Below are 25,833 nucleotides of genomic sequence, written 5' to 3'. Positions count from 1 at the left end.
GCCTACCTGGCAATTTACCAGCTCAATGAGCCAGTTGTGGTTATAGATGTCATTATCCTGACACGCGGCTTTGCCACACAACTGCTCGCTCACTCCTGACTCTTCTTCAGTGAACACCACAAACTTATCAGTCTCTTCGATCAGCTTCTGCAGCATGTCCGCTCCTAGAGTAAACCACAGCGACAAAAGAGAATCAATGGGTGCGACAAATACCGAAATACCAGCAAATGGAAGAAGCAATAGTAACCAGGTCATAAAGATAACATGTCGCACCTCCTGATGGAGATCGCTCGGTCCGTCCAGTGACAACAGGTGGTGCTACTTTTTTAGGTGGCGGGAAGCTGCGCATGGAGCCACGTTTTAGTTTCTTAGCTTGAAGCTGAGTGTCAATTTTTAGTCCTTTTAAGGCCTCTGTGGAAAGATTGCGCTTCAATATAGCTGCCTTCTTGTAACCATCATACAGTCCAAACGCTATATCTCTGTTCAACGTGGTCCACGATGCACGAAGATCGACCAGATGGAGGCGATGGGTGTAGGTAGGGTTCTCCTCGCCAGTGGCAGACAATTCCTGTCAGGTAGAAAAAGTCATCTTAGAAAAATGGTGGGGGAAAGAAATAAGCAATTGTACAATGTAAAAAAAATTGTATTATATAAATTAAATTAATTAATATATATATATATATATATATATATATATATATATTTATTTTAAATTATAATTTATTGGGCCTGGACAACCTCTTTAACCTTTGAGTGACTGCTGTATTACCCAAGTTTGCATTCGACTCAATGTCCTCCTTAGGACTACAGCTATACTAGTCCTACTGCTGTTGTGGATGATCCGCCTGCTCCCGCGTCTCGGCTCTGCTACATCGCCACATATGCGCAACATACTCAGTTGTATGTACATCTCTGCATATGGAGAGTGTACTCAGCTGTGCTACAACGCTGCCTAAGCTCTGCTACATCTGGCCATTTGAATTAGAGGGGTGTTCTTATGTCAGTGTCTGAGCAGCTTCTGTGTTGGAAATGGCTGAACGGATGTTTCAGAAATTTGCCACAGTTCGATCAGCCTGCTCCCGTATCTCGGCTCTGCTACATCAATGCATATGCATAGGATACCCAGCTGTATGTACATGTTTGCATATGTAGAGCCTATAGAGGTGTGCTACAGCGCTGCCTAAACTCTGCTACATCGGGCAATTGTGATTACAGGGGTTTTGTTATGTGACTGTGTGAGCAGCTTCTGTGTTACAAAGGGCTGAACAGATGTTGCTGAAATGTGCCAAAGTTCTCCCCCCTCCCCCATCAGAGGCAGAACAACACATTCCCTTTAGTACTACTGAAACTCTACACCCGATATACTCCTCTTGCCCTCACACAGCCTGCATGTTCTGTAGTCTCCTGATCTTCTATGAGACTCCATTTTCTTCAGCTTTCACACGGTCCAGCTTCATCCTATATAGCTCCGCCCACTGCCTAGCACGATCCTATCTGAGAATGGCTCAAGGACCTGTGATGACGTCATCTCAGGTCCTTTAGTGTAGTGTGAACCTAAATTCCTTCACTGCGGTCATGTAGTGACGTCATTTACCGGGATAAAAAGTAGCTTATGTTTTAATCGGGGTTCCTATCTATGTATGTGGCAAATTTCATGCAAATCCGTTCAGCTATTTTTGCGTGATTGAGGAACAAACATCCAATTAGTAGGAAGGATAATATTAGTAGGATAGGATTGGTGGACAAAGTAAAGGGGAAACACGTGAAATAAAATAAAAACAATAAAATCCTGAGCGTACCACAGAAAGAAAATAAACTCATTGCTATACATTACAATAACCTTCCCATGGCAGATGCAGTTCAATTCCTACAGAAGCAGCTTTGGTAATGTCTGCGCTGCCCTTCTCTGTTTTCTTACCTGTCTTTCATAACTCAAGGATGACAGGCTGAGCAGATGGGTTTTCTGTACGAGATTGTCAATCTGGTGGTCGGCGTTCTCATCACAAGCCGACGCCATGAGATGGACGGTTACGAGATTTAATTTGCTGGTCATCTGCGGCACGCTCCATTCGGAGATTAAGCGACGCATTACTGTGCCAGCTGTCAGGGAGAGGTTACATAAAAGTATGGTTAGAGACATAGTACATGGACTATTGATGTGCATTTGTTATAAGTATATAAGGACATTGAGCATAGCAGATAAAAATGGCTAGTTTGTAGATTTTTGGGAGGTTTCAAACCAAGCAGTGAAAACAAGGCTCAGCATGGTAACGCTTCATATGAGTATTCAGTATGTACCATAAGGAGGAGAGGTCTTACCCTGGGGAATAGTTTATAGGATCTGCCACAACTACGAACATGTCTGTTTTAGTAAATACTTGTATTCCTAATAAAACAACAATTCTGGACTATTTGTCCTTTAAATAAAGGAGTAAGGTGCAAACCAGTTGTTAGTATTCTCCAAAAGAAGTGTCCCTGCAAAGTGTAATCCTGACCGCAATGAATGGACTGTGTGAGACTGTGCAGTGACAAACCGCAACACCAAGCTGTCAGATTAGGGGGCGTTCACACTACCGTCGGTGTACGACATGTAGTGTCCGCTCCTAGTGTCCGCTCAAAATCTGTCACGGACACTAGGAGCGGACACTAGATGTGTCCGTGACACCTGTCATTCACTTGAATGGGCATCGGGTGCGTTCTTTTGCACTCCGTGCCCGTCCTTCCCTGTCCGCAAGAGAAGATGCCCGACTTCTCAAGTCGGACATCTTCACTTGCGGACAGGGAAGGACGGGCACGGAGTGCAAAAGAACGCACCCGATGCCCATTCAAGTGAATGACAGGTGTCACGGACACAGCTAGTGTCCGCGACAGATTTTGAGCGGACACTAGGAGCGGACACTACATGTCGGACACCGACGGTAGTGTGAACGCTCCCTTATTCATAAATTTCTAGTACGAATAACAGAGGAATAGTACAGTGTAGTATCCTAGGGTAAGGGACATCAGAATCGCGACAACCCGCTTAAGTCCAAACCACTAAGTCATCCTGTTCTTGTTACAGTAAAGTAACACTCTCATGCCTTTATTATAGTTAAGGCTGACCTGAAGGGTTAATGCCCCTGCTCCCACTTACCTTGCGGGATAAGCCTCTGCACTCCGCGGGTGAAGATCTCCCCCTGGTTGCATTCAACCTGAATTCCACGCTGCTGTGCAAAGGATGCCCAGTAGTGGATCTGGAAATATAATGGGATACATCAGGCTTCGTATATTTCAATGATTATTTTAGTACTTTAAAGGGATTCAGTCATTAAAATGACATTTTTTCTCGAAAACATGTAGGAATAGCCTTAAGGCTATTCTTCTCCTTCCTTTAGATGTCTTCTCCGTGCCGCCGTTCGGTAGAAATCTGGGTTTTTGGTATGCAAAAGAGTTCTCTGGCAGCACTGGGGGCGGTCCTCAGCACTCAAACAGCACTGAGGACGTCCCCAATACTGCTAGAAAAATCTCCAGCGCCGCCTCCATCTTCTTCAGCCATTTTGTTGTGGCTGCTCACACAGTAAGCTGGAGTAAGCGGCCACAAGAAAATGGCCGTGGGCATGCGTAGTCGGCTTTGCCCGAGGCCTTACGGCATCGCCGACTACACATGCCTAGAAGTGTGAAGCCAGCACCGTAAGATGACACAGGGAGCCGTTCCAGGCAAAGATAGAGGTGGCGCTGGAGATTTCTCTCGCAGCATTGGGCACGCCCTCGGTGCTGCGAGAGAACTCATTTGCATACCGAAGAAACCAGGATTTCTACCGAACGGTGGCGCAGAGAAGACATCTAAAATTATGAGAAGAATAGCCTTTCTTTACGCTATTCTTATGTGTTATTGAGAAAAAAAAAAGTCATTTTAATGATAGAATCCCATTAAATAGGGGATAACTTGGTTGACTCACCTGTAATTGTGGAAATAAGGCGGTGTAGGAAAGCTGCTTGTAGTGCTGCCCCAGCTTCTTCTTCCCTGGCTTCAAGTTATTGAAAAGCTTTCCACGACAGATAGGGCGACTGACACTGCTCCATGTCGCCCAGAAATTCTGCATCCAGCGTAAGGTACTGCTGTAAACCAAGATGCGGGGCTGGCAGACTTCTAAGCAGAAAACAAGAGTTGTGTCAAAGGTGCCAGAACCCTGTTCCGTACTGAGGAGCTCAGACACCCAAAGTGCACAGACTATACATAAGGATCTCTGATATTCCTAGTCATTTTAAGGATCTAGGCGTCAAACATTGACTTGCTGGTTAGTTACCTATAGGGGGCACTAGAGACCTTTTACTTCCTTTTGGAAAACAGCCAGTTTGCATCACTTATAAATAAAGTCAGAGATATTCTGGTCACAACAAGCTGCCATGTCCATGACACATTTGCAAGAAATCCAGACCTGATGGTGTCAGGGTTGCAGCAACTTGTAAGTCCCAACCCAAGCACCTACACTGTGTGCATGACACTCCAATCTATGCATGCCTTGCCCAAGATACCAAGTAATAGTTTTACTGTCAGAATGAAATCTTGAGAAAGCAGATAGATATAGGTTACTTACCAGTATGGGACTGGGTTAAGTCCATTTTGATGGAGAGTATGAGGTTCTCAGAGCGGAAGGCACGATAAGAGTCATGAGGCTGAATGGCAGAGAATTCTGCAATAACATCAGGGGAGCGAAGTGCTACACTATGGTGATCGTGAGGGTTTCCATGGCACAACCACTGCATATCGAAGGTCATACAGAGATCGGGCAAGTGAAGGAAGCAGCAGTCATCATACCTGTAGATGATAAAACATACTTTATGGAAAATACTGACACATAGCGAGACGGAATGAGTGTAGCTCAGTGTAAATGGTCAATTTATTCTCCCATCATACAACTTCAGCTCACAAGGAGTCTTTCACAAGCCTGTATGGACTGTAATGTGCGAATAAAAGGACGACCTAAACCGAGTGCTGCTTCTATCTCCATCCCTTGTCCTAAATTTAAAATCTTTGGATCATGTATCAGAGGTGCACCCAATAACCACCCGTGCCGCTGTGTATACGTATTCACACAGTGAAATGGTCCCAGAATATAAACATCTGTACCCCAAGCCTTCTATAGGACAAGCGTATGCCAGCTTTCTTACTTCCGTGTACAGGGATGTATAGGGCGTCTTTTTTTGCAGGGCCGGGTGTACTTCTCAGTTCTACCATTTTGGGGAATCGTTATTGCTTTGGTCACTTTTTATTCAAATTTTTATCAGAGGAAAACAGTGAAAAAATGGCGGTTTGGCACTTTTGACTTTTTTTTTCCTGCTACGGCAATTACCATATGGGAAAAATATTTTTTATAGATTTGTAAAGCAGGCACAGGGATACCTAATGTGTAGGTGTTTCACAGTATTTAAGTACTTTTATATGTGTTCTAGGGAAAGGGGGGTGATTTGAACTTCGCCGAAGGGTGTTGAACCCCAGGGGGTCTGATCACTAATGCAATACATTACAATGCTAATGCATTGCAAAAAAAAAAAACCCCTGCAAATAGACTCCATTGAATGACAGGCCAGGGAGCCTGCACCTGGATCCATGCTGTCATAGCAACTCGATCTCAGCCCCAGAGCTTGCTCCGGGTACTGGTGATGAAAATGGCAGCACTCACACATCGCTGGGAGAATGGCACCTCAGTCAGCTTTAACCGAGGCGCCAGAGGGGTTAACACTCGTGATCAGTGCAGGCACCCATTGCGAGCATTAGCACTGGGTGTCTGCTGTATAAAACAGCAGACACCCAGCGGCTATGGCAGCTGCCCGGCTCCTGAGTGTCCGCCATGTTTAAAAGGGATTCTACCATTAAAACCCCTTTTTTTGGGGGGGATAAGACGCCGGAATAGCCTTTAGAAAGGATATACCCGTCTCTTACCTTTAGATGTGATCTCCGCCGCGCCGTTCCTTAGAAATACCGGTTTTTAGCGGTATGCAAATTAGTTCTCTTGCAGCGATGGGGTCGGGCCCTAGTGCTGGAAATGCGATGGGGGCGTCCCCACTGCTGCTCGAGAACAGGCTGGATCCTCCCCTTCTTTCGTCGTTTTTCTTCAATGTCACCTCCGACGCCTGCGCAGTTGGCTCTGCCAGTGAGACACTAGTAGAGCCGACTGCGCATTCCAGCCGGCGGCCATAGTTCCAAGGCCGCAATTGCGCGCATGCACAGTCGGCTCTACTAGTGTCTCACCAGCCGAAGATAGAGGCGTCGTTGGAGCCTGTGCTCGGGCAGCGGTGGGGACGCCCTCATCGCATTTCCAGTACTGGGGCCGCCCCCCATGGCTGCGAGAGAACTAATTTGCATACCGGTAAAAACCGGTATTTCTAAGGAACGGCGCGGTGGATATCACTTCTAAAGGTAAGAGACGAATAGCCTTTCTAAAGGCTATTCCGACGTCTTATCCAAAAAAAAAAAAAAAAAAAAAAGGGTTTTAATGGTAGAATCCCTTTAAACACCCGGCATGTCGGAAGGGGTTAATGACTTTTTTTAACAATGGGAGTGAATGGCAGACTATGCAGCTGGCATACAACAGCACGCATCCAGGGTATACGTTTGGTAAATCTATGGACCACGCGACCACGCACTGTGAATACGGCACTCTACAACAGTTGTGATAGAAGTAAAAAACCTCTGGTGACATGTAGCTAGTCAAGGAGGATACATAATGATGTATTACTTAGTTTGGCGCACTCACTTGGAAGCTGTGCGGACATTGACATCTAAGTCCCCTTTGAAGACGAACTGCCCGGGATTCCAGGTAAACTTCAGCCGGTTCCACTCCCAGTGCATGTTCTCAGTGGTGTTATACGGGTCCTAAGGTGGAAAAAAAACACAAATTACATTTGTATAACTTTCTCTCTATAAAAACACTCTACACATGGCTGAAGGCTTTACCTCGGTCGCCAGCTGATGAAGGTTCGCTTGTTCAATGTCCATGCTGAAATGTCCATGAAGCAGCAGCCGGCTCTTGTCCCACCACGGTAATGGAGCACTGGGATCCACAGATGGTTTGGTAAGAAGGTCAACATATTGCCCTATCAAAGTCCAGGCTGGGTCCCAACATGGCCCCCACACAATGGTATATAGATGAATTTCAGCTGCAAAATAAACCCACAGTCACACAATCTCACACTGAAAGAAATAAAATCCCCTATGGCGAAAACAGTGAAGGAAACGAATGAGAATAAAAGCAGATACAAGCGTTAGCCATAGATTGGGACTTGTAGATTTTTAAGAACACCATCGGAGATCTGCTTTAAGATGGAAAAGTAATAAAATTACTCGGAGTACTTACAGTGAAAATCATGGAAAAATTTGAGTGGTGGCATGTTCCTTTCCACCGTAGAATCGCCCCACGGAGCCCCCAAATGCACAACTTGCTTTCTGCGTGCACTGGCTTGTCCCGTTTGTTCAGCGCCAAGCAGACGCCCTGATAGATGCCAGTCCCGGATCTCAAAGAGATATCTAGGATAGTCACGGATGCGCACTGAAATGGAAGGAGATGAGAAATGGCGACCATCAAAGCTAAAAGTACGAAAGCACAAAACAGTTCCAGACTGTAAGTCGTATGAGTACAAAATAAAAAATGGAGGCCAAACTGCTTCTTCCTCAATTTCTCAGACTCGCCCCATGGAAATATAAATATATGATCTCTTATATGATACCAGTCCATATTCTCCACACACTTCCACAGACAGTGGGTGAAAGTTGGCTGAACCAATTAACCGTCTAATGTGTATAGAGAAGTCCAACGTTCCCTCAATAGCAGATTCTGGAGGCTCAGCTTGCTCGATCCTTTGGTCTTAAAGGGGCTCTATCACTGGGAAAAGTCATTTTTAACTAATCACATCCTTGCATAGGCTTTAGAAAGTCTATTCCAGACCTAACTTTAGTATGTAGATTGCCTCAGTGGTTTCTGAATAAGTCAGTTTTTATTCATATGCTAATTAGACTGGTGCACGATACATCGTCAACCTCTTTGCTATTGTTTCCTATGGGAGGCGGCTGCTGCCTCAGCTTCCTGTTTGCACAAACATATAGGAGACTAGCAATACCCACGACTTTTTCCGCGACACACCTGCAGCGCAGCCCCAGCTAGTGGGAAAAAAAAGCGAGCGGCTCCCATTGAAGTCATTGACGGATTTTGACGCCTGCAAAAAACGCAGTGCGAACCTACCCTAAAAAGCAGATACACGTTTTCTGCCAGGTTCCGCTGGTTTTAGAACTGAAACTGATGAAGAGAGAAGTCCTCCTTACCGGACTTTTCTATCCACCGATTTTAGGCAGATTTTCCAACAGAGACTCCAATGTAGGTGCAAATCCAGCCTTAAAAAGGTTGTCCAGCTATAGTGGTCAGTGGGGGTCTAACACTTATGACCCCCGCTGATCAGCTGTTTGAAGGGGCCGCAGCATTCATGCAAATACTGGGATTCTTTCACTGTTTACGTCGCACGTCGTTTAGCACCGTGTGATGTCATTACAGCCTTGTGACATTAATAAACAAAGAGATGGACAACTAGAGATGAGCGAACACTGTTCGGATCAGCCGATCCGAACAGCACGCTCCCATAGAAATGAATGGAAGCACCTGTGACGCTGACTTTGCCGGTGGCCAGCCGGCGCCACAGGTACTTCCATTCATTTCTATGGGTGCGTGCTGTTCGGATCGGCTGATCCGAACAGTGTTCGCTCATCTCTATGGACAACCCATATAATGTATAAGGCGCAAATCACACAAGGCTGTTACATATGGTAGTCTTGGTGAACTGCCTGCTGGTGTGAATCCAGGCTAAGGGTGTATTCACACAATGTAACGCGGCGCTGATTCTTGCACGATAACTCATGTAAGAATCAGCGCTGCAAAACAGAATCCCATTGACTTCAATGGGTTCTGTTTAACACGCGTAACACATTGAAATCAATGGATTAAAAAGCCTCCCATTGATTTCAATAAGTTATGCGCGTTAAACGGAACCCACTGAAGTCAATGGGATTCTGTTTTGCAGCGCTGATTCTTACGCGAGTTATCGTGCCAGAATCAGCGCCGCGTTACATCGTGTGCATGCCCCCCAAGATAAGCCACCACTAGAGGTTTTTGGCAGAGCCTTATTCACCTCACCCCATTAAGAACATGAGCCAAGCAGGTGTATGGAGTGTTTGGAGTGATAACTTTCAGCTAAACAAGCCGAAATCTTTAAACACAGCCTTAAAGGTCCACTCACCATAAAATGTTTTCAGCGAGCACTTCATCATGCGGCACCACTGGATAACAAGTGGTAACCCTTCGGAGGGGAATGGACTGATATTATCAATGTCCTTCATATTCTCCAACACTTTGTCCAGCCCGTGCAAAGACTCGTCCGCTAAGGCCACTACTTCAAGATCTGACATAGTCCAGGTTAAGAGAGACTTCCGCATGGGGGTATTGCTATATAGGCGACGGGATCGCTGGATGTAAATTTCAATGTTCTTCTTTTCCAAGGATGTGTAAAGTTCTTCAATTTTTCGGGCTGGCAGTAGCTCCCCGTGTTGTTTGCGCAGGGCGGCCACCTTGTCATCGAGCAGCCGTAACCTTTTGGCGCTCTCTTTACTCTCATCTTTCATGAGCTCATAGTTATCTCGGAGTTTCACTTCAAAGATATCATCCAAGAAGGCAAAAGAAAATTGTTTAACTCTTAGTACCAAGTCTGGAGGGAGAGGCTCTGGCTGAGTCCGCGGAGAGCGATGGAGACCTTTCAGCCACTTCTGCACCCCTATGGCCTCGTCAAGTATACAGGAGAAGTCATAGCGGTGAGGAAACTCAATGGAGACACTATTAATATCCAGGACCCACGCACGGTTCCTCTCCGTGACAAGAGAGTTAAAGTGACTTCGATGTAACAACATTTCTTCCAGTTCAGGCATTCGCTGCGCCTCTACGTCCTTAAACAAGAAGATATTGTGACCATCAGCGTTGACGGTTACCTCAGGTGTTCGCAGCTGAAGAGCGCCCCCATGCTGACTGAGCCAGATTCTCTGGGCTCTGAATAGGAAATAATTCTCCTTGCACACAGCAGTATGTAGCTTCACAGAACCAAACTCCACTGTGATCTGCATCCCCTTACGATGAACGCCTGGACTTTCTGCGAGCGGAGTTTGTGACTGTGCAGGTGAATGAGGTGAAGAATCCCCTGACACATGTCTGTCTGACTCTGACAGCTGGGAACTTCTGTCTAGGGCCGTCACCAGCAGATCCTTGCTCTGCAGGGTAGACAACGTGTGCTGGTACAAATACATGTGATTCCAGGGGCTCCAGTGTAGGACCAGCTCTTCCTGACATTGCACCTGTGAACAGTAGTGAACATTTATCAGTACGTGTGACCAACGTGTGCGATTCCACCTATACAACCATGAGGGACCCCTGCTGATCAGCTATTTACGAGTTTACTTCAAAATGGCCTTGTCATGTAATTACAGCCTCAAGATTTTTACTTCTACAGGAAGAGGATGTAGCTACATCGCAAGACCGCTATAGAAATAACACAAAGCTATGAGAAGACGCCGTACACAATGAAAATATCATAGGAAGCTGCAGAGTATAAACTCATCAGGGGACATTTCAGCTTTACAGCCCCATCTTATACAATTACCAAGATTTTATTTAGGGAGGTCTCGAGGAAGTATAAATGAAATAGAAACGTCCAATCCTACCTCTAAAGCGTGAATAGTGGTGTAGTAAGACAAGGACAATATGGAGAAGTAGAGCAATGGTTCATCATGGTCCAGAGCTTTACAACAAGGCTCCATTTTCTCAGTGATTGACTTCAACAGCGAGACGGCCACACCGTGCAGGCTCAGACTGCAGCTCTCTGCGCTTCCTACAAGGGTAAGAAGGTCTATCCTCATCTGAGCCGCACCTTAACATAAGAGAAAAACATCAATGAAAATTACATTGTATACATTTTTGGGAAGAAAAGATTAAGTAGGAACCAAATCTCACTATAGTCTGTGATAGGTGTCCAATAATAATAATTATACTAGAAATTATGAGAATATTCCTGCATCATTGCAAAGCATCAATCCAATGCAGTAGTTGACCACAGGAAGTCTGTATATCTCTGAATTTCCCTAAAGCCGGACATATGTAACTGGCAACCAATACGCAAAGACACCCATGCCTAGAATAGAAGTCTATTGTGCTATCGCAGGGGTAGGGGACCTTCGGCTCTCCAGCTGCTGTGAAACTACAACTCCCAGCATGCTCCATTCACTTCCATGGGTGTTCCAAGAACAGCAGAGCAAGTATGCATGCTGGGAGTTGTAGTTTTGCAACAGCTGGAGAGCTGTACGTTCCCTACCCCTGTGCTATCGTATGGAACAACAGCCAAAACACAGACACCAAAAAACAAACAAAAAAAACAGCACTGTATCATCTTTGCCTTTGACCTACATCTGAGGCATCCTAATATATATATATATATATATATATATATATATATATATATATATATATATAATTTTTTTTTTCTAGCCACATGTCCTTATAACTACTGGCATCATGACATATGGTTCCCAAACCTATGCAATCTGACAGAAAAAATGGCCTGTCATGAATTTTCTTCTAAAAACCAAAATGGAGTCATTGGGGTGAGAAGTTTAAGTGTATAAACAACCCTTACCCACTACAGCGGACAATGTAAACAAGTTGACGTCTTCCACCCGGGCGTCCACTTTCCAGAGAAGAGCCAACTTGCTGCTGTGATCTCCACTCGGGGAGGCCGGGGATAGCGGGTCTGGTGAGGCCGGCAGCAGAGGAGGTTTAGATGCTACAGGCAGCAGACTCAGGACACGCGAGAGGCAATCTGTGCAGGTGTCCGAAAACTCTACCTGTAGACCTTGCACAATGGATTCTATGAAGAGGGTGTCAGCCTGCATAATACCGACACCCAGAGATTGGTTGTAGCTGCCCTGAAAGCAAAGAGTCATCCGTGTTAGAAAACAACATCTAGTACAAGAAAAACCGCAATAGAAGATATTTCATACTAAGTTCATGTTCAGACATAATTTTATTGTCATTGCAACTGGGGCAGGGCGATTATGACCTAAATAAAAATTGTGATTAATTGGGGATTTTACCTTGATTATAATTAATGGAGTATTATTTAGGCCACGCCCTAGGGACAGATTATAATGAGGTCAATGGTGAGTACAAATCTCGCCCAGGCTCTGTATACTGTATACTGCAGGAACCAATCCTTTGTTCTCAGGGGAGAGCAGCAAGACTTAGGGAAATCTGGCAGTGGCTTTCTTCCTTCTCCAGATATCTAAATGATGATGTTTGTTTCCGTTATTTTTCTATTAATTTCCCAGCCCTATTACCAACATGCAAAATAGCATATACATATAATTACGGTGTATTTATCCGGGCACATCTTGTTATTCATCCTACTTTTGTTCTTACCTGTAAGCTAAAGGAATCAAGCACAAAGGCTTCGCCCCATACATGTGTATTTGGTGGGTGCAGGGCTTGCTGGATATGGGAATCTTTGCCGACTCTCCAACACAGATTGCTAACAGCGAGTAGCGCCCTCTGGTGGAGATTCTGGGTGCGCAGGTGCTTGAACTCTGCAGGAGAGACAGAGTAACATCCCGCTCATTATCAATCATGCTTATGAATCGGTTGCACTACAATTCCCAGCATTTCTTATTTGTGCTTTAAAAATATGAAGGAAACCCAGACAAGCGTCTACTACATGAAGAAAGCCAACAGCCAATAAAAAAAAAAATGACGTACCCAGTGAAACGGAGGAAAATCCTACAGCAAAGGGCTGTGCTTCATCGAGCTGGACAGACACGTTGACATTAGAGATGCTGGAGTGGAACACTATCGGGGCTAAGATCACAGGGAGTGGTCTAGAATAAAATACAACATTAAATATATAGAATATACAACCTGATTATAAGGATTTATAGGACTCAGACAAAATAGGTAAACACTCAACCCCTTTAATGGGGTCCGAAAGGTTCTGGTGGTATCCAGCTCGTAATGGATGCAATACCGCACTGTGTTAATAATGAAAACCACCGCATAGATGTGACACACAATCACTGTTCTGGATTTAATTATGAAGTTGACATTAAAATATTCAAGTTGTGCCAAGAATGAAGGAAATGAAACAAAGTACACAATAATATATAAACCACATGTAAACCACAGATAACTATACAAAGCCACAGATACATTCTACTAACGTAACACAAACAATAGTCAAGTATTTGCTGTCACTTCTAAACCTACCGATTATTTTTGGTTGAGGCTTTAGAGACCCTCTGCATTTGGCGATCCAGCGCCAGCAAGCTGAACCAATGTGAGAACTCCTGATGGCGGTAGTGAACGATACAAGTATTCAGCGCCACGTTGCTCTGGACATCTATAGAGGTGACCTAGTTAGGTATAAAGAAAGTCAGTCAAACAACTAATGTCAGATTATAATAATGAATATGGGTACTGAATCGGGCGTCTCAGAGCAGCAGATGTTTCCATTAAAGTCTACAGTAAAGCCAACCTAAGACGATTTCATGGCAAGCATCCATCCTGTGACATCGAGTACAGTCCCTTACCTGTACTCCGGCCTTCAAATGATTTAGGCAGAGGATCCTTTGTCGGCTCTGTGACAGTAATAAACCATCTGAAGACAAAAAACAGAGACAACACAACATTATCTTCCATTATTACAAGCAGCTATACCCTTCAATTTTAACTCTATAGGGCCAACATATTGCACTTGACAATGGTCATAGATCTGGCAATGTCCACAGAGTCGATGTGTAAACAGTGGCCACTATGACCGTAGGAATAAAGATTGCGGTGGTCACAAGAGTTACTCATGTGATGGTCTCTCTGAAAGTAATCAGTACGTAGCCAATACCGGGCGCAGAATGAAGCCAGGGAAGTAGTCATGGGCATATCACATGATGGCTGCCATTGCGATTGCTGTGGATGCAATGTCCACACAGAATACATGGGCAGCAGGGCCTGCAGAAGGAGGTTATGGTCACTATGACAGTACCCAACAGTTTATGACTAGAGATGAGCGAGTACTGTTTGGATCAGCCGATCCGAACAGCATGCTCCATAGAAATGAAAGGATGCACCTGGTACTTCCGCTTTGACGGCGGCTGGCCGCTTAACCCCCCGCGTGCCGGCTACGTCCATTCATTTCTATGCGAGCGTGCTGTTCGGATCGGCTGATCCGAACAGTACTCGCTCATCTCTATTTATGACATTTTAGAGATTTCTTAAGAAAGTGCTGCGAATGTATTATACATACTAGTCACCATCATAGACAGGATTCCTCTGCAATCCTTCAGTTACCACTTGGAAGTAGAGAACTTACCTTCTATTAGGAGCTCGGCGCTCATCTGTGCCAGTTCTGAGGTGCCAATGAACTTCCGCATGGGCAGCTGATCCTCCTCCCTCACGTAAGAAAACTTTAGGAGTTTCAGAGTCCAGTTTAAGTGTCTGAGGAAGAAAAGGGAATCTAAATCATCACCCTGAACTGAAGGCAACGCTCTCATATCTGCTGCTTTCACCATCACGTGCAGGGATTACCTTTGCTGACTGTTCATGGACAGGACAATGGTGCTGCTCTCAAACCCCACATCTAGCCTGCAAGGTAATCGCTCTACTAGCTGCAGCCACTTGGGAGCGGAGATGTCTTCTGGGAGGAAGAAAGGAAAAGGTAAGAAGATCGGGTAATACAAAGAGAAGAGAAAATATAGATGGCTTGTAACTTTTTTTCTGTATGGTGATCGACTTTCCTACCGTAAGGGAATATTGTAACATTAAAAGGGTTCTCTGGTTAAAGATATCAACAACCAATCCTTAGGAGAGGTTATCAATATCTGATCAAAGGGCGTGCGACACAGCCCATGGAAAGTAAAAGAGGTGCCTAATTTATGGCATATGCCATTCAACCCCCGGTATTTTAGGAGACTGCATAAGGAACCTACCTACTAAATCCCAGCCCTTAGACCTTATGACAAAGTAAACATTTTGGGATTTGTTCATATGGAGCTGTTCACTTTTTTAGACTTTGCTGAGAAGCACAGATCACTCTATAATACTTATACTAGGATCACACTAGCATTCGGGTTTCCGATCATGAGGTCAGCTTGGGGACCTGAAAACAGAAACCCAATCTGCCGAACAAAAGCGGTTACTCGCAGAAACCCACAGACCCCATAGTCTATAATGGGGTGCACCCAGTTTCCGCCAATTTTTCAAGCAGAATTGGGAGTGGAATCCCTGAATGGAGACCGAGCACTAGTGTAAACCTAGCCTTAGATGTGCGGTCCATGGTGAATTTGCGCAAATGCTTAACAACATCTTCATTAACTATTTAAAGGGGATTCTACCATTAAACTACCTTTTTTTCTATTTACCACGTCGGAATAGCCTTAAGAAAGGCTATTCGTCTCCTACCTTAAGACGTGGTCTCCGCTGCGCCGTTCCGTAGAAATACCGGTTTTAACCGGTATGCAAATGAGCTCTCCGCAGCAATGAGGGCGGGCCCCAGCGCTGACAGGCCGATGAGCGCGTCCCAATTGCTGCCCAGAGCTCTTTCCTGCGCCGCCTCCTTCTTCTGCAGCAACTCCTCCTCTTCTGGCTTCTCTTGCTCTTGTAGTTCGATACAGGAGCATAGAGAGGCCACCCCAAAATGGCCGCCGGCCGGCTCCTGTATTGAACTGCAAGAGCGGCTACCCAAAAATGGCCGCCAACCATTTTTGGGTAGCCGCTCTTGCAGTTCAATACAGGAGCTGGCCGGTGGCCATTTTTGGGTGGCCTCTCTATGCTCCTGTATAGAACTACAAGAGCAAGAGAAGCCAGAAGAGGCGGCGCAGGAAAGAACTCTGGGCAGCAATGGGGACGCACTCATCGGTGTTTCAGCTCTGGGGCCCGCCCTCATTGCTGCGGAGAGCTCATTTGCATACCGGTTAAAACCGGTATTTCTACAGAACGGCGCGGCGGAGACCACGTCTAAAGGTAGGAGACGAATAGCCTTTCTTAAGGCTATTCCGACGTGTTCATTAGAAAAAAAGGTAGTTTAATGGTAGAATCCCTTTAAGACACTTTTTGCACCTCGTTCAACAAAGTAGCATGGCATAGCATGAAAGAGTAGGGGCTTAAGATGTGACAATGTGGTCCAAAAAGTGCACCAAATGTAAACTAAGTCACCAGATAAGTGGTGTGAAGCTAGTCATTTTAAAGGTGCATCAAATATATCATCCTCCATCAACCACGGTGGTAAAGCTGGAGCATTTTAAAGGAAACATATCAAGTGTTTTTTACACTGGTTTCACCGTGTGCAGCATCAAGTACGGTAACTTTCTCTCTTATGGTGCCCTTATCTAGGCTTCCTGCTGCTGAAAAGGCAAGTTATAAACTTTTAAAACCTCAGATCGACCATAAAAAAAATTTAAATTTTTTTTAAAAAAACACGACAAGCCCTTTAAGTTAATTTTGCATATGTCAATCTAAGGTTTTAGAAGTTTATTAACTTATTAACAACAGAAATCTTGGTGAGGGGCACCAAAGGAAAGGTCACTACTTGGTGTTACACATGCTGGGGCCAGTTTAACCGACAGGTTCCCTGTAAAACTATTTAGTCTACGTTTACACACAGGAAAGAGTAGATGTAAGTGCAGTGAAGCTAGAGACACTGTCAGGGTGCCGTCACACCACATTTGCAATGTACAGGTGGTGTAATTGTACCAGCATACAGTCACATATATGGTAACGTATACCTTTAGCGTAGACTGTGAATGCAGAGATTGCACCCCAAATATAGAGGCCTTGGCTGGTCTGCTAAAGGTCTGCTCATACATTGTAATGCGTGAACATAAAGGTAAGGATGGATGAGTCCCTGTTACAGTCTTTCTAAAGCAGTTGTGACACAAACATTTCATTCTGACAACTCTTATACCCATATAAGACATTGATAGTCTTTGATATGGAGTTCTAGCTCTGTCAACATTTAACAAGCGATGCCCTTGGTGCTGACCTGTGTCCGCCGGTTCCTCTGCACTGCTGCCTTCTTCAGTCTCAGGCTGCACTACTGACACCAGTCGTTTCTGCAGCAAGTCACTGTTGAACAGACTCTCGTGCACCTCTGCATGCAGACTCCTCACCCTCATGCCGACCACTTGTAAGCTCTTCTCATTGATGCTGCACTCCAGAGTAAGAGCGAGGGAGAGCTCCGCCAGACAGGCTTCATCCTGCAATCGTAGATGGGAAATGGTCACCGGGTTACATCTCTCCCCATATATTAGATGTATGCCATTAATGTCTGGTACTATATATGCAATCCCGCAACTTGTGTACATGTCCTGCATTAGGTTTGGTAGAAGGTATTGGAAAACCGTAATTAAAGGGGATGTTTCATGAAGGCAACCTCTATCCATAACTCTTATGAAGCATGTAGACATGGTAAGGGGAAGAAAGTGGGACCGCCCCCTACAGGCCAGAACATAGAATCACTCAGACTAGTGCGCCCTTGCGTTACATTTCCCCGCAGCAGCCGCTTCACAGACCCAAAGGGATGTCGGGAGAAAGACTCGGCTTTAACCCAATACTCACCTGCTGGCTGCTCTTTAGTAACTTGCTAGTAAGCTGGTTAAGGCTCAGCGTGCAGTCCATTCTGTAAGAATCAGACAATTAATTAAGCATTTTTATACATTTTTGGCATTTTAAAGCTAAAGGCATGAAAACATCATAAATGTTCAACAAAGAACATACAGATTAGCTTATACAGGGCTCTTAGGTTATGTTCACACTTCAGCTTAACTCCCCTTCATTGCTGAGACCACAATGCCGTGCTGGATCAGTCATATCAATGATACTAAAGAACCCAACACACCACAAACAACTAATAAAGACTTTGGGTTCTGGAGACTTCATGGTAGGAATAGCCCTGTAAGCCGCAGTGAAATAAAACAGATTGAAGGCCCTTAAGGGGGAGTTCACACGGAGTTACGTGCCGCGTGATGTGGCACGTAGATGCCGCGGGACCCTTTGCGGGCCGTACACGCTCCCATTGATTTCAATGGGAGCGGGGATCGTATGCGCCGTGCTAGTTTGCGGCCGTGAATAAATGCACAGCTGCAAACTAGCGCGGTGCATACGATCCCCGCTCCCATTGAAATCAATGGGAGCGTGTATGGCCCGCAAAGGGTCCCGCGGCGTCTACGTGCCACATCACGCGGCACGTAACTCCGTGTGAACTCCCCCTAAAGGGGTTGTCCTGGGGTATTCATTTTTGGTTTATTATTGACTTATTTTAATGCAGAATTGTGTTTAGAACATGTTTTATTACTGAATAAAATCATACAATTCTAGTAAATCTCCTCACCCTGCAGGCCGGTGACTACAAGGCGTACAGCTAGTGATGTGACCGATGTACCTAATAAATCTGAAGATTTGGTCATGTGAGAACAATGCAAAAGGTCGCCGCTCAATATAAAGGGTAAAACCTGAAATTCCAGTGGTGATCTGGAATAAGTCCTGTGTCACAGGTCATATGCGTCCAGGTAGTACAGAAGATGTGCCCGCACCATGTATCCTTACAATAAGGCGCCGTCTGTGGCTAAGCCTTGGATGTCGTAACAGACGCCACAATTCTACGAAACTTTAAAATCGGAGCCAACCCTTTCATGAGAAAGGCATCTCACCTTCCCAAAAGATGTATGAAAAGCGACTCATCTTTATAATGTTTACACCAAGGACTCATTTTTAGTGACAGAACCTCCTACTGAGGACAGTGAATGGTTACCTTTTCCCATCGCTGTCCAGTACAATGGCCGTCTTTGTTAAGGTCATATGCCATAGAGATTCGGAGGCAGCCACATTGAGAACCATGATATTCACAGAGTCCAAGTGTACAGACAGCAGCTGCAAAGCAAACAAAGCCGTATTACTTGGCAGGACAGGATAAATCCTGAAGAACGTGCGGTCACATGCTGGGTGGTGGGCAGAAGCCCCTTTACCGTACTCTATAATATTATAAATACGGCAGAAAACCTTAGCGTTTAGTACATTGTCACCCCAATTGTCATGTGATTCAGTTTCTTGATGATACAGCACATTTACGGCCACTTTACAGAGTGCTCCAATGGTAGAGAGACCCCAAATAGATGGAAAACAGTGGCTGGACATGTCGTCCTGTGTGTGGCAGGTTACTAAGAGGAGGGGAGCAAAGCTGTGTGGGCCATAATCCAACACAAAGGTTGCCATTTTGGAACAAAGTAGATTTTTTTCCCAAATAGGAAGGGGTGCATGTGATTTATACATATATCGGATATCAAAAGCCCGTAAGCAAATCCCTTGAAGAAACAAAATTAGAAGAAAACTGCTAAATGGGTTTTGGAACAGAAGACACCTACTTGAGACAAGATTCTCAATATGGATGGGTTAAAGGCGGTTTTCTCAACATGTTCTGAAGTAACATCGGATGAAGCGTCAGGAACCTGTGGCTGCGGTGGTGGCGACAACCCTTGTAGGTCTGTCCGAATGCGCACTTCTCCAAAACACAGCGCAAAGTAGTGACTGCAAGCAAATGAAAGAAAAACCAGGTCAAGGTCAGAGAAACTTACCGTCCCCTGACAAATTATATAGCTATATCATATAGTATAGAAAATTTACTGAAATAAAGCATGTTGGAGGAAATATTTAGTGGCTGACAGGGAACAAACCAACAACCGAAACTCTAACCTGATGCAGGATAAAGGGACGGCCTTCGAAATTTGACCAAATCACATCTTATGTAAGGTTAATCAGTCATGTCATAGAACCTCAAGAACAGGACTTACGGTAATTTACAGTTCAAAAGCAGTACTTACGGTAATTCGTGATTCAAGGGCACCATTTACGGTAATTCGTGATTCAAGGGAACTACTTACAGGAACTCATATTCAAGGGCACTACTTACGGTCATTTGTGATTCAAGGGCAGTACTTACGGTAATTCATGATTCAGCAGCTTGCTAGATATCCAGATACTGTCAATTTCCTGAAATAGGGAAATAAATATTGATTTAACACAATTACATTACAAGGTAGGACTGGGAAATTAATCGAATAAATTGCATATCAAAGAAGCCAAATTCAGATTTTTCATCAGAATCGTGAGAGCAATGTTAGCCCCCATCCCAGGGTCTGATAGATTTCAACAATTCCTTCACAATAGTCAATAGTGGGGTGGTAGGATGAGTAAGGCCTCGTTCACATCTGTGTTGGTATCCGGATGAGGACCCCCCCCGAACAGAATACCGAACGCAACTATAATCTATAATGGGGTCCATGTGCTTGCCGCCAGATCTCTGCACGGATCATGCAGACAGGAAAGTAATTCACAATCTACTTTCCTGTCCGCATGATTCGTGCGGGCAGCGCGCAGCAAGCACACAGACCCCATTATAGATTCTATTTTTTTTTTAGGCCAAATCAACAAGCCCTACTAAATAGAGATGAGCGAACACTGTTCGGATCAGACGATTCGAACAGCACGCTCCCATAGAAATTAATGGAAGCAACTGTTACGCTGACTTGGCCGGCGGCCGGCGTCACAGGTGCTTCCATTCATTTCTATGGGAGCGTGCTGTTCGGATCGGCTGATCCAAACAGAGTTCGCTCATCTCTACTACTAAACCATTAAAAACTAATGCAGACATTCAGGATTTGCTCAAGTCAAAACCTGACTTGTATTATACAAAAAATATGTGACAGAGGCGTACGCTGAGATTTCTGCCATGGGTGTTTGGAGGAATCCACAGCACAATTGGCCCCATTGTCATTCAGTCGGGATAATCTGTGACACTTCTGTGCGGAGTACAGAATTTACTGCCCATATTCCACACAGATTATTCTTTCCTTTGTTTGTGAATAAGGTATTTTATGCCCCATTTACTTGCACCAGCTGTGGAACGTCAGCAGATTTCATAGGAATTGATGCATAGAATCCGCACTTAAAGGGGTTCCCTAAGCATTTCTCATATTGTACACAGGATAGGTCATCGGCATCTGATTGGTGGGGGTCCGACATCTGAACCAGCTGCTGGAATCCGCACCGATGGACAGATCTGGAAGCAGCAGGTAAGTACTGTAGCACCTCCTATATACAGTGTACAGTGCTGGAAGAAGACAGGACCGCCATGTGCAGTGAGCACCTAAAAAATATGGGCGTGCAGATGCCCCGCACTTCTCTGACAGTATCAAACTGGTAATCACATATAGAAGGAAAACTGAATTTCTCAGCAGCAACATTGCACTTTGACACAAAAAAGGTCTGTGCGCTATGATAATAACCCCCTACAACAGGAGATAAGTAGTAGAAGTCTAAGGCCCAACAATATGGAAACGCAGCGTTTTTTCCTGCAGATTTTGCTGCGTTTTTTTGAGCCAAAGTCAGGAGTGGCTTGGAAAAAATGGAAAATATAAAGGGAGCTCTTACCACCGCTTACCACCGCTGTCCACCCGGGGGAAACTGGACAGGGGACGGCTTGCCGACAGTCAGCTTTAAAACCCATTCATTTTAAATGTTTGTTTTAAAGGTGACTGCCGATGTCCGTATGCGGCCTCTCCGCCTGGAAACTGTTTTTCTTTTCACGGACACAAAGTCCTGCATGTATGACTTTGCATCCATGCATAAAAAAATCAGTTTCCAGGCGGAGAGGCCGCATACGGACATCGGCGGTTACCTTTAAAAATCCATTCAATGAATGGGTTTAAAGCTGACCGCCGGCAAGCCGTCCCCTGTCCAGTTTCCCCGGGGCGGACAGCGGTGATAGTGTGAACGTCCCCTTAGATGTTTCCCTTCTGTTAACTCCACTCCTAACTTTGCCTCAAAAACCAGCAACAAATAACCACAGCGTTTCGGCAGCTGCCCTTTATCTTGTCTGCTCCCCCATTCAGCCATTATTGGCAGGGATCACTATGGCAGGTATAGCTAGTTTGCCAGTGTAGTTCTCCCCATAAGTTCAATACATACGAGAGGACACGTGATACATATAGGATACAACCGTGCTAACACATGGTAAAGTGAACACGGCCTGACAAAGAAAATATGTCAAAAATTCAGCAAATCCGATACACATGCCTTTGAAATCTTCTCCATAACATTTGTCCTCCTATACGGCGGGGACACTGTGCCCCATTGTTAGTATTCACAGCAACTATTGTTTCTAAGCTGCAATACAGCAGTACAGCTAATATCTGCAAGTCAATGTTTCTTTAACCCTTGCATTGGCAGCCACATTTCCGTACACGGGTCCGGTGCCCGGCTTACACAAAGCCAGCGGACAGAAAACAAGAACAATCAGGAACGCCAACGACAGGAAAAGAGGAAACATCGAGCCAAGTTCATGAGTGATTTTCCTTATCTACCTAACATCCTACAAGTGTGAAGGAAAATGTACTGAGGAAGTAGAATCCCTGTTGTCCCCATATCTCCGGATACAAGCACGTCCTCACCAGGGTCTGCTGCTGCTTCCCAAACTTCAAACTGATGTTTTGGAACCAAAAGAATCCGAGGCTTCCAATCTTCAGCTCCGCTCCAAGTTTCCTCTGACACCAGTTACTGGCCAGGCGATAGAGCAGCCATCTATAGGGGGGATACAAGTGTTTGTTACGCGGTATTTACACTGTACAAGTGACTTTGTGTCAACTACCAAAAATAAAGGAATACAGAAATAACTCGTTATATAAATACACTGTATCTGAGAAAGCTGGGTGGCGACTGTCACGGCTCCAAAAGTAATTGTCACACAGCGACAGGGAAAAATCAATACATAATGCATTTTCCACTAGGGGACGCTCACACTACCTTTTGTCTATTTTTTTTGCGTGGTTTTCCTCCCATTCTACAAACTCCTTGCAGATGTTCCTAGCGGGATTTGAACCCAGGACTCCAGCGCTGCAAGGCTGCCGTGCTAACCACTGAGCCACCGTGTTGTCCTTGTTTTTTTGTGAAGAGGCTGCAGAGCTCCTATAAACGCTGCAGACAGACCCCGACAATCTTCAATGGATGACTTATTCTAGGACCAGAAATCCAAAAGATGTCCCACAATCTATCCTATGATCCGATCACTGAGACCGTCACAGCTCGTGGAACCAGGGGTCTTGTGTCCCCCCCCCCCCCCCCAATTGAATAGAGTTATGGTTCTGCATATGTACAACTGCTCTACTCATTCCCTATGAGACTGATGAAGACCGCCATATACCTCGCTCACCATTTTCATCTGTCCCATAGACTTTGAATGAAGTGTTAGAGTGCCTGCTCCTCCATTTGAGAAGGGGGAGATAAGACACCTCTTGTCCTGATCTGTGGGGGGGCACAGTGGTGGTTCTCCCAGAGATTAGACTCTTATCACTCATCCACCCTTCAAAGGGATTACCCCAACCAAAAAAAATGGTAACATCAGATTAGTGGGTGTCTTATTGCAGTGACCCCCGACCTCCAGAAAAAGTCCCATAGAGCTGACAGAGAAGCAAAGATATATGAGTGCTGATGCCATGTCCTTCTAGGAGCTGCAGGGCGTCACAGAGGCCCCCAGGACTGGGCGTTTGATATGGCATCAATTCTTTTTCATGATAACCTTATTAAGATTGACCATCTAATTTAATGTCATAGGAAACGTTAACTGGATATAAAAGGCAAAAAAAAAACAAAAACAAACCTCAGCGCATTCATCTACAGTGGAAATGAGCAAGTAATGAGGTAACAAGTATATATGTGAGGAGCGCCGGGTGTCAGGAGGATGTACAACGTGTTACTATAGAAGAGGAAGTGTGAGGACTGCTCATATACCGCACACCGTTGTGCCTGGCAAGTCAGAGACTAATGTAATGGCTGCTTAGTCAATTCCTCAGTACAGCCGAAACAGAAGAGCAATGGCCAGGACAGGGCGGTACAGGTCATAATGGCCGAAAAACAGCCCTGGCAACTGGGGATGATCCTGGTTTGGCAGAGAAGTTTGGGAGAGTCCTACTGTGTCTACTAGGAAAATAAGGAGATGGGAGAAATAAAGGCCGAGGCTGTGACTTCTGGGGATGTAGAAGGGGCCGCTGGGGAAGAGGGAAAGGACAGCTACGCCCTCTGAGGAAGAGGGAAAGGGACACCGGGGAAGAGGGAAAGGGACACCGGGGAAGAGGGAAAGGGACACCGGGGAAGAGGGAAAGGGACACCGGGGAAGAGGGAAAGGGACACCGGGGAAGAGGGAAAGGGACAACGGGGAAGAGGGAAAGGGACAACGGGGAAGAGGGAAAGGGACAACGGGGAAGAGGGAAAGGGACAACGGGGAAGAGGGAAAGGGACAACGGGGAAGAGGGAAAGGGACAACGGGGAAGAGGGAAAGGGACAACGGGGAAGAGGGAAAGGGACAACGGGGAAGAGGGAAAGGGACAACGGGGAAGAGGGAAAGGAACAACGGGGAAGAGGGAAAGGGACAACGGGGAAGAGGGAAAGGGACACCGGGGAAGAGGGAAAGGGACACCGGGGAAGAGGGAAAGGGACACCGGGGAAGAGGGAAAGGGACACCGGGGAAGAGGGAAAGGGACACCGGGGAAGAGGGAAAGGAACACCGGGGAAGAGGGAAAGGAACAACGGGGAAGAGGGAAAGGAACAACGGGGAAGAGGGAAAGGAACAACGGGGAAGAGGGAAAGGAACAACGGGGAAGAGGGAAAGGAACAACGGGGAAGAGGGAAAGGAACAACGGGGAAGAGGGAAAGGAACAACGGGGAAGAGGGAAAGGAACAACGGGGAAGAGGGAAAGGAACAACGGGGAAGAGGGAAAGGAACAACGGGGAAGAGGGAAAGGAACAACGGGGAAGAGGGAAAGGGACATCGGGGAAGAGGGAAAGGGACATCGGGGAAGAGGGAAAGGGACATCGGGGAAGAGGGAAAGGGACATCGGGGAAGAGGGAAAGGGACATCGGGGAAGAGGGAAAGGGACATCGGGGAAGAGGGAAAGGGACATCGGGGAAGAGGGAAAGGGACATCGGGGAAGAGGGAAAGGGACATCGGGGAAGAGGGAAAGGGACATCGGGGAAGAGGGAAAGGGACATCGGGGAAGAGGGAAAGGGACATCGGGGAAGAGGGAAAGGAACATCGGGGAAGAGGGAAAGGAACATCGGGGAAGAGGGAAAGGAACATCGGGGAAGAGGGAAAGGAACATCGGGGAAGAGGGAAAGGAACATCGGGGAAGAGGGAAAGGAACATCGGGGAAGAGGGAAAGGAACATCGGGAAAGAGGGAAAGGAACATCGGGGAAGAGGGAAAGGACCGCTGAGGATGTAGTAATAAAAAGTGCCATGACTGCAGAAGAAGGAAAGGACAGCCGCAACCACTGAGGAGGAAGGTAAAAGACTGCTGTGACTTCTATTGGGGAGGTGGGAAGATATTACTGTAAGTACCGGAGAAGTGGGGACAGACTGCTATTCCTACTTGTAAGTTGGAGTCGGGAACTGCTTCAAATACCAGGAAAGTGGAGAGATGTAATAATTGGGTAAGAGGAGGAGAGACTGGGGAAAACTATTTCCAATAATAGAGTAAGGGGTCATAGTAAATATTGAGGAGAGCCCTCACATAGCCAGGATTGTGTAGACCTAGTGACTGCTGATATATATTGTACAGCCATCAGGAATTATTGCCAGATGACAGGACTTATACCGTATACACACCGTAGTACAGGGAGACATTACTATAGTGCTTATTGCCACTTTATTTAGTAGGAAATTGAAGATGAAATAAAACAAATAAA

The 25,833-nt window shown here is 45.7% G+C and overlaps 1 protein-coding gene across 1 annotated transcript in view; it reads right to left on the bottom strand.

The window, feature by feature from the left end:
- BLTP2 (bridge-like lipid transfer protein family member 2) overlaps window positions 1–25,833 on the bottom strand; it is a 56,613-nt gene that overhangs the window by 23,798 nt on the left and 6,982 nt on the right. Inside the window, exons 2-25 of the mRNA XM_075263571.1 lie at window positions 22,547–22,676; window positions 20,038–20,087; window positions 19,463–19,625; window positions 18,853–18,971; window positions 17,661–17,721; window positions 17,086–17,299; window positions 14,634–14,742; window positions 14,419–14,543; window positions 13,643–13,710; window positions 13,320–13,465; window positions 12,816–12,934; window positions 12,483–12,646; window positions 11,701–11,989; window positions 10,733–10,938; window positions 9,265–10,366; window positions 7,338–7,529; window positions 6,938–7,140; window positions 6,738–6,856; window positions 4,578–4,798; window positions 3,939–4,129; window positions 3,134–3,233; window positions 1,919–2,100; window positions 274–568; window positions 7–164 (exon numbers count right to left, since the gene is read on the bottom strand). Coding sequence (XP_075119672.1) covers window positions 7–164; window positions 274–568; window positions 1,919–2,100; window positions 3,134–3,233; window positions 3,939–4,129; window positions 4,578–4,798; window positions 6,738–6,856; window positions 6,938–7,140; window positions 7,338–7,529; window positions 9,265–10,366; window positions 10,733–10,938; window positions 11,701–11,989; window positions 12,483–12,646; window positions 12,816–12,934; window positions 13,320–13,465; window positions 13,643–13,710; window positions 14,419–14,543; window positions 14,634–14,742; window positions 17,086–17,299; window positions 17,661–17,721; window positions 18,853–18,971; window positions 19,463–19,625; window positions 20,038–20,087; window positions 22,547–22,676 — 4,726 coding nt within the window. The remainder of the gene's footprint in view (window positions 1–6; window positions 165–273; window positions 569–1,918; window positions 2,101–3,133; window positions 3,234–3,938; window positions 4,130–4,577; window positions 4,799–6,737; window positions 6,857–6,937; window positions 7,141–7,337; window positions 7,530–9,264; window positions 10,367–10,732; window positions 10,939–11,700; window positions 11,990–12,482; window positions 12,647–12,815; window positions 12,935–13,319; window positions 13,466–13,642; window positions 13,711–14,418; window positions 14,544–14,633; window positions 14,743–17,085; window positions 17,300–17,660; window positions 17,722–18,852; window positions 18,972–19,462; window positions 19,626–20,037; window positions 20,088–22,546; window positions 22,677–25,833) is intronic.

This window comes from Leptodactylus fuscus, chromosome 2 (assembly GCF_031893055.1).
Source record: "Leptodactylus fuscus isolate aLepFus1 chromosome 2, aLepFus1.hap2, whole genome shotgun sequence".
Taxonomy (NCBI): Eukaryota; Metazoa; Chordata; class Amphibia; order Anura; family Leptodactylidae; genus Leptodactylus; species Leptodactylus fuscus.
The sequence above is the reverse complement of the archived record's forward strand: the minus strand, read 5'-3'. Positions and strand labels throughout refer to the sequence as shown.